We start from the raw sequence: 8,840 nt of genomic DNA, 5'->3' as shown, positions 1-8,840 counted from the left end.
CTGTGTCCTCTGACCTCTGAAGTGTACGTAGCTGCTGCACACACGCGGGAGGACACACTCAGTCTGTGATAACATAAGTGAACAACCACGCTAGAGCTAGCCATGTAGCTACATCGCATCCCCGCAAACATAAACGGTTGTTATGGTAACAACCAAGCAGCCCCTTATGATGTCACAACCCTGCAGCCACACACGTTACAGCATCTGCTTCTTTATCGTCTGCAGTGAGGAACACACGGTCATCCATTTTTATTGATAACAGCTTATAGGTCAGTAGGGCAGCAGGCGCCCTCTGCTGGACGACAAGGTCAAATACAGACGAGCAGCCAGACACCTGCTGACTGCTCGCTCCTCGTCTCTGGAGGACGTTCACTCCATGTCTCCGCCTGAGACACACAACACCTCCCAGAGCGGCTCCACCTGACAGGCAACAGAAACACACACACACACACACACACACACTGAGCTGCAGGACAACAGAAACACACACACACACACACAGGACAACAGAAACACACACACACACACTGAGCTGCAGGACAACAGAAACACACACACACACACACACACACTGAGCTGCAGGACAACACACACACACACACACACTGAGCTGCAGGACAACAGAAACACACACACACACACACTGAGCTGCAGGACAACAGAAACACACACACACACACACACACTGAGCTGCTCCACCTGACAGGCAGCGTGAGCCCGGTGTGAGGGGCCGATCAGCTGATCAATGAGGATGATCAGAGGTGAACAGAAACACATAAACACAAATAAAAGCAGCTTTACACACATACAACAATACACAAAAACAAACACACACAGGCAGAGCTGCAGGACAACGGAACACACACACACACACACACACACTGAGGTGTTCTGACTGAGTTTGCGGGTCACGTGTCATTAAAGGGTTTGATGAGGGGGCTGAAACCCCGCGCGCACCCTTTGCCCTCACCTGTCAGTGTGCGTGTGTGTGTGTGTGTGTGTGTGCGCGCGCGCCGGTACAGAGTGTACTCACCCAGCACGCACAGCAGAGAGAAGATGCTGATGAGGATCATGTCGCGTGCAGCTGTAATCCCGCAGGTCATGGTGGGTACGGGGGTCGGTTCCCCGGTCCGCTTCAGACCCCCTCTCTCTCTCCCAGGCTGCCTCGGTGTCTCTCACTCACTCTCTCTCTTTCTCTCCACGCTTGGAAAGTGCCACCGACATGGTGGAGCGAGCGGAAACCCCTGGAGACTCGGAGCCCAGCGGACTCACAGCAGCACGGAGGCGCGAGCGGCGGCGGAGTCCGTTAGGGACCGCATAATCCGGTGGGGCGGCGCGTGCCGGAGTATCCACAGTGCATCCGGAGGAGAGGGTCCACGAGCCGCGACATGAAGACTTTCCCGGTGCTGCTGACGCCGTCACCCGCTGACTCCAACTTTCCCCGGTGCTCGGTGTGAGACCGGAGCCCGAGTCCTGCTCCTCTCCCGCCACGCACGCTCACACTCGCGTCAGACGGAGTCTCTGCGCGGGCTGATGCGTAATGGCACGCGCGTCTCCCGGCAATATCCACTCCAGCTGCCTCGTGCGTCCGCTCGTGTCTCCTTCAGCAAACCCTGCGCGTGTGACCACTGAGGAAAACCTCGAACCCCTCCCCCTCCCTCCCCTCTCTCTCACCACACACACACACGCTGAAGGCGCGTGCCAGCCCCGGAGGAGGTCCGTCACAGGTGTCTGAGCGCCCCGCGCGTGCACAGACTCACTGACACATGATGACCCGGGGTGATGGCGCGCGTGACACATTCAGTCATACACATTAAGGCAGATTCATGATTATTATCAGTAATGATATTTATTCATTCATATGTATTTTATAAAATGATTTTTGAACATGTGATGACGTCACATGGATCAAACAGTATTGATGTGGTCAGCTGAGCCATTCATATTTTCCCAGCATGCCTCGGGTTGAGTTTCAGGCAGCAGGTCCGGACTCACCGATAGTTACCGATCAATCAACAGATGAGAAGTGTATGAGTCAGTGGCCCCTGAGCGGGCGGGTCAAAGCGTCATCACGTGATGTCAGCTGCTCAGACCCAGAAAGTGAGCTGTGTCCTGATTGGTTGGTGTCAGAATGAAGATGAGCGTCATGTGACAATGGTCGTTTGGTTTGGTGATGACGGGCGACAACTAACTCAGGACCCACTGCTGGTCTGCTAGGAGGGCGGGGCAGGGCGGAGACCATGTGACAGAAACAGGAAGTGTCTTGTTTGCAGTGAGCCGTGTTCTTCAGGTCAGAGGGAACAGGACCCTGGTGGTGAAATGAGTCCGTCCTCCTGCTAACACTCTGCATGAGACACGCGGCGCTCATCCAGCCGGCAGAAAGCCACAAAGGGCAGCGTGCAGCCGGCTCATTATGTCAAATTTACCGACACAGATCAAAGCAGCAGCAGCAGGAAGACGGCGCTCTGCGTGCAGCTCTCATTTAGACGGAAGACGAGCAAACAATGGGCTGTCTGAGCGTCCCCGGCCCCTCCCGGAGGGGATGAACCTCAGGTGATCAAACCCTGCATCTGGAATTCTGCTCTTTAGCCTGAGGGGAGGGTCGCAGCAATTAGCTGACGTCCTGCGACACAAACATCTCCCTGCTGCCAGCGAACACGGACCTGACGGTGAGGAGGTCACATGCAGCAGCCTCTGAAGCATCAGACAGGACGGTGGAGGATTTATATGACTGCAATAAAATAAACATGAGGGCGTCCAATCAGGAAACAGCCACTGACGCCCTCTAGTGGTCAAAACATGGTCCTCGTCTCGTCCACAAACCGTTTCTGAGAACACCTGACATGAGGCGCCTGGGTTCAGTAAAGGTTCTTGGTGCTTCCTCATCACTTCCTCTTCCTTCATGCCGTTCAAACAGCAGGGCGCCACAGACTCGGCTCATTTACAGAGAACCGTGGGTTTCTGCCACAGGAAGCTGCGAGCGCAGACACTCAGAGGCAGAGCCTCCTCTGGAGGCTTTCCAGCACCGCCCCGCGGTGGGCTCCGAGCGGCCTGCTGAGATTATGCATGAACTACTGCAGGACTCCCCGGGAGGAGCAGCAGAGGGCGGCTGGACGTGGTGCTGATCAGTATCAGTCCAGCTGGCCCGTGTTCGGGGTTCATTAAGATTCTGTGTGTTTGCTGCGAGTTTTCTGCACATCCTGCCGGGATCTGCTTGAAATCGCAGCCTGCAGCAGCGCGCTGACTGATGCCAGCTTTCAAACATGGAGAGATGTTTTTTCCTTCTTCTTCTTCTACTTGGCTGCAACACAATCGCCCTTACATCATGAGACACAAGAGGCGTTTGAGATAACGGCGCCTGACGAAGACGCGGCTCTAAAAACACTGAAACAAAAAGCAGCCGGCGTTTTCAGAGCGGCAGGAGGAAACTGATCCGTGGCCCAAATCCACACAAACACAGTGTCTGCTGGGAAATCACCTCTGCAGCGCTCGGAGGATTAGTCTGCCATGATGTCCCCTCATCATCCTCGCCCCCTGCTCGTCCACTCTCACTTCTGAACTTCCTCTCTCTGATTGTCTCTTTCTGGTTGTGGCGGCACAAACCTGAACTTCCTGCGGCGCTGACCTCTCTTTCCTTGGTCACCAGCACTAATTCAATTACAGCACCCCACTAGAAAAGGCAGTTATAATTAACACTGATTAATGAGGTGAAGTCAGAGGATACATCGGTGATGGAGTGATTGGACAACATTAGCGGAGGGACAATCACAGAGGTGAGGAATGAAGAGTGAATGAACACCGCCGCCGCCAGAGGAGGAATCAGCACTGATGGAGGGAAGTGAAGGCCAGAGGTCCATGACGCCATAAACAGCAAATCAAGCTAAAATCACCTCCTTTCATCAGAGCCACGGTGTGTGTGTGTGTGAGTGGGTGTGTGTGTGTGTGTGTGTGTGTGTGTGTGTGTGTGTGTGTGTGTGTGAATCAAGGCTGTAGGTTTTTTTTTTTTACACAGTAATGACACAGAAACTGAAAATGTCACACGACCAACATCTGATGTCAGAGGCTGGCAGAGCAATGTGCACAGAGGAGTAACATGCTAACCTGCTAGCATCGTGTAATACCTTTTGAAGCCACTAGATGGTGAGTCAATGTGGTGTCTAGTCTGTCCTCTGTCTGACCAGAGAGGAAGAATCAGAGCTGGCTGTAGAAATCATCCAAGAACCAACTTAAGATGACTGAAGCTAATTAGTAATTAGTGCTCTAATGCTCTAAGCTCCGCCTCTTTGTCCATATTTGTATAAACTGGTTATGGTTCTGACAGTAGACTTTCAGATGCTGTACTTCCATTGGCCACCTTTAAAAAACACAGGAAGTGGAACAGTCCAATAAAAAGATCTGATTGGTTTAAACAGACAGAAGTTAGGAATCAGTGTGTGTGTGTGTGGAGGAGGAGCCAATCAATCAGCAGGTTGCCACGATTACAAAGCTACCTCCTGTGTGGCCCCGCCCCCTGACAGAGGACAGAGACCACCACAGGCTGGACCTGACAGCAGGGTCCGGCTCCACACAGCGCCACCTTTAAACCAGCAGCACCACAGCGCTGAAACAGAACCAGACTTCAGCGGCTCAGAGCGGCTCAAACGGTGGATTTAAAAGTGATTGAACTGGATGTGAGATTTAATTTTAGATTCAGTTTAAAGAAGATTTGATTTGGGTGGTGTGATGGGACACGGGTGGATATTAAACCTGCCGAGGACTCTGCTGTGGAGGTCTGTATCTAAGATATAATGACATCTTTATTAAATGAACAAAGCTGCCAGTAAGTGGAAATGACACCTGCAGCGAGGACACGTGGCAGTGACAGGTCTGCGTGAACGAACAGCTAAGACAAAAGCAGCTTGAAGAGGCTTCGGGTCGGACTCGCTCCGATTAAAGCTGAAAGCAGCGCTAATCTACTCCACGCTGCAATACCTCCGGCGACCAGCAGAGGGCAGCGCCGCATGATGTCATCACAGAAGGTCCGCTCAGAGGCGGAACACAGTCTGACTCACATCCACGTAGGTGGGCGCCCGCCTCTGCTTTGTCACCATGGTGACAGGGTTAACGCTGTGCTTTGATTGGACCGCAGCTAGCATGGATGGACCCTCTGTGACATCACAGTCGGCCATCTTGGCACCTAAACTTTTGAGTTCATCTAAACATGGGCGAAGAGATGGAGCTGAGGTGGGGCTGGAGGTCTGTGGGGGACTGACTCAGTGTGCCTGCCTCTGGTGGACACTGGAGGAACTGCAGGGCGGAGCGGGTCGGGTCACGGATGGATGGATGCTACCTGCATGTTGTCATATATTGAAATTCTTCCTGTTACAGTCGGCATGAAAACGGTTTTATAATCATAACAACCAGAAATGAGAACATTTGTCCAGCTGTCACTTCTCCTCCATGCTGTGGTTTGTCAGTGTACATGCTCACACACACACACAGACACACACACACACACATCTGCATGGACAGCCAGCTGCTGCAGTGTGTGCCGTGCTGTGAGGTAACACAGCTCTGACTCTGGCTGCCTCCAATGAGCTGACACTGATTACATTTAATTTAATTTCAGCTCTCCTCCACGGGGACCTTCTGATAACATTAATTAGCTTTTCTCTCTTAACTTCCTCGCCACCCTTTGTGTCCCTGCACCTGTCTGTCTGCCCGTCTGTCCGCCCGGCCGCCTGTCTGTCTCCCTGCGTGCACATTATTTCTCACCTTTATCTCAACCCGCGGTCCTGACAGCAGCGATTTCTCTGGCTGGCATTAATATTTCCTGACACACGCTGCCTGAGTGGTAGTTATGGATACAGTCCAGCTTTTAAATGTGTTTCTGAGAGCCGGACTGATGCTGTGACTGCTGTGTAATTACAGTTGACAGGCGGGAAGCAGACAATAAAAGCAATAGCTGCACTGTGGCTTTTATCTGCGAATACTTCAAATACATGCAGCGGATCAGAACAGAGACCTCGGCGGCCCGGCCGGCTCTCAGACCTTTACTTTGGACTGATCAGATGGTTGTTTGGTTAAATTGCCGAGGTCAGGTCTGTGTTGTGTTATATAAAGATTAAAAATAGCAGCGCGGCAGAAGGCGGCGCCGAAACTCAGAAGCAGTTTGTTTTGTTTCAGAGGAAAGTCGTCGATGAACCGGACGAACTTTTCTTCACTGAGACAAAAAAACATCTGTGAAGAACTTCATTCAGGTCCCAAACTGAACATGGAGGCGACTGGACTCAAAGTTTAGCTGCTGCCCCGAATGTCGTCATCAGTTCTGAGGCTGCATGATTCTTTCACTCGGAACAGTCCAACAAAAAGTCACAGGTTAATATTTATATTCACCAGGTACAGACCTGCAGGACCAGAACCTGGCAGAGACGCTGAAGCAGTCTGATCTCCACATCTGCAGTTCCTCCTGCAGCCACCAGAGGCCGGCTCCAACAGTGATTTGGCCCTCCCTGGAACACAAACAGTCGGGTGTCAAACACAAACCTTCAGGTCACAGAATGAGAGGAGCCTGGAGCGGACACCAACATCCACCAACCAGGAGAAGCTGTCAGAGCGTCTGTGAATGAAGCATCACTGACCACTGACTGACCGCAGAACAGCTAGCACAGAGTGTGTGTGTGTGTGTGTGTGTGTGTGAGGCAGTGCAGGTGTGCAGCTGCAGGTGAACCCTCACATATTGATCCTGTTGTTTTCAGCGGTATAAGGCTAGCAGGTTAGCACGCTAAATCCAGTGTTTATCTGAGCTGCAGAAAATAAAAACTGAATGTTCTCTTTTTTATTGTCAGTAAATATAAACGCAGCTCACACCTTTGTGTCTCTACCTGTGTCAACACACACACACACACACACAGCTGTGCCTCCTGCTGTTATCACAGCACATCAAACACTGAGCGTGCTGAGTCCCACAGGCCTTATCAGAAAATCCTTCTATGTTTTGCATCATGTGTTCACACACACACACACACACACACACACACACACACACACACACACACACACACACACACAGACAGACACACAGTCTGGTATTTGAATACATGTTTGTGCTGTCAGTGTTTGTGAATCGACAGCCCACTGACTGAACCTGTACAACCGCCGCCGCCGAATACCAAAGAGCGGCTCCCACTGAGCGTAAACACAAGGGCGCAGCGGGGCCATGACAGGCGGCGGCGGCTGTAAACACGCCCAGCATCAGGTGCTGTACGTCAGCAGACAGAGATAATCACAGGCAGGAGGTGAGAGAGGAGGCAGCAGAGCGAGGAAGAGGAGCGCAGTCAGAGCTCTAACTGCCTCACAGCAGGACGCCATCGCTCCAACACTCACACCGCTGCATCCAAGAAACGATGTTTGTATGAGGGCACACACTCCAACCCAGAGGGCCGGTCAGGTGACTGCTGACATCATCCAATAACACAGCAGCACTAAAGCTGCGAGTGCATCTGTGACAGGTTTGCAAATTTATGAGCTAAAGAAGTTTTGGACATGAAAGTTTTAATTTTTAAGAAAAACAGAATCTGATCACAGCCCCCCTCAGGAGGCAGGGGGGGGGGCTTTCAGGAAAAGGTCACACACCTCAAACACACCATGATTGGCTGCCTGCAGAGCGGCGGCCGCCTGACTGTCATGGCATCAGAGCTGCAGCAGAGTGTGAAAAAATGGTGGAAGGCAGCAGTGTGTGCTCGGACTGCCCGTCTGAGAGCCCCCAGGAAGACCGGACGAAGGCGTGTGTGTGTGTGTGTGTGTGTGTGTGTGTGCGCCTCATCCAACAGCTCCTGTTCCAGGTTTAAACACACACACACACACGTCTGCAGTGAAGTTTGACTGAGGTGCAGCACAGGGTGGCGTCCTTCCAACACACAGCAGCTGTCTGAGGGTCTCCAGCTGCTTCACATCAGGTCTCACACACATGAACAAATGCTGGACTCCAAATGAGCATCACGTGTCTCCATAACACACACAGAGCTGACAGCACTTCCTGACTGGACTCTGATTGGTCCGAACCAAACCTGGTTCAACACCAGCTCGGGGTCTGGAGCCTGGCAGATGGAATTCTGGGAGTTTGTGCCTCTGTGCTGGTGTAACAGCTGCGTTAGCTGTGACAGGAAGGAAACACTCTGTGATGACAAAACCAGTCAGTGAACCTGCACAAAGAATCAGGGACTATTTTCAGCAGCGGATGAATCCACACGTTTACTGAGTGATGAAGGAACCTCCACAGGACACACCACAGACTGAGGTGTGTGTGTGTGTGTGTGTTGGGGCCCCTTGCCAGCCGCCATCTTGCCTCTTTAACATGGAGACGGCGTTACCGCTGACGTGCTCGCCGTCCTGTAATCAGGCCGTGACGTGTCGTGAGCGGTGGATGATATGATGGTTGTGTCTCGGCTGTGAAGTGTGCGTCTGTAATTTGTGTGTCTGTGAATGTCAGCGGTCTGCCATCTTTAAAAGCTCAGCCTGACAAGTAAATAGCTGAAAATTGCCTGAGAAGTGATTTGTTTTGGCTTTTTGTTTTTGATTCCTGCAGAAATGATTTTCCTTTCAGGAAATGGCAGACAGATAGCTGCAGGGAGAGACGCCGCCGCCGCCGCCGCCGCCGCCACGCCGGGCCGGCCTCGCTCAGAGCCAGCGCTGTGTGTTTGTCATTGTCTTAATGTCAGGTCTGATGGAGATAACACGGAGCACAGTTTGTCCTCGGCGACCGCACAGAAACACAATGTCTGTCAAATCTGACATCACTGCATCAATCGACGATCAATAAAGTCAGCAATGATTTCCAGACTGAAAGCTGCTCACCTGCC

General features: G+C 52.1%; 1 protein-coding gene across 1 annotated transcript in view; it reads right to left on the bottom strand.

Moving 5' to 3' along the window:
• gfra2b (GDNF family receptor alpha 2b) overlaps positions 1-1,606 on the bottom strand; it is a 45,416-nt gene extending 43,810 nt beyond the window's left edge. Inside the window, exon 1 of the mRNA XM_028418539.1 lies at positions 1,034-1,606. Within this exon, the coding sequence (XP_028274340.1) occupies positions 1,034-1,103 (70 nt within the window). The 5' untranslated portion in view covers positions 1,104-1,606. The remainder of the gene's footprint in view (positions 1-1,033) is intronic.
• Positions 1,607-8,840: the final 7,234 nt, after the last annotated feature.

The sequence above is a fragment of the Parambassis ranga genome, chromosome 12 (genome assembly GCF_900634625.1).
Source record: "Parambassis ranga chromosome 12, fParRan2.1, whole genome shotgun sequence".
Lineage (NCBI taxonomy): Eukaryota > Metazoa > Chordata > Actinopteri > Ambassidae > Parambassis > Parambassis ranga.
The sequence above is the reverse complement of the archived record's forward strand: the minus strand, read 5'-3'. Positions and strand labels throughout refer to the sequence as shown.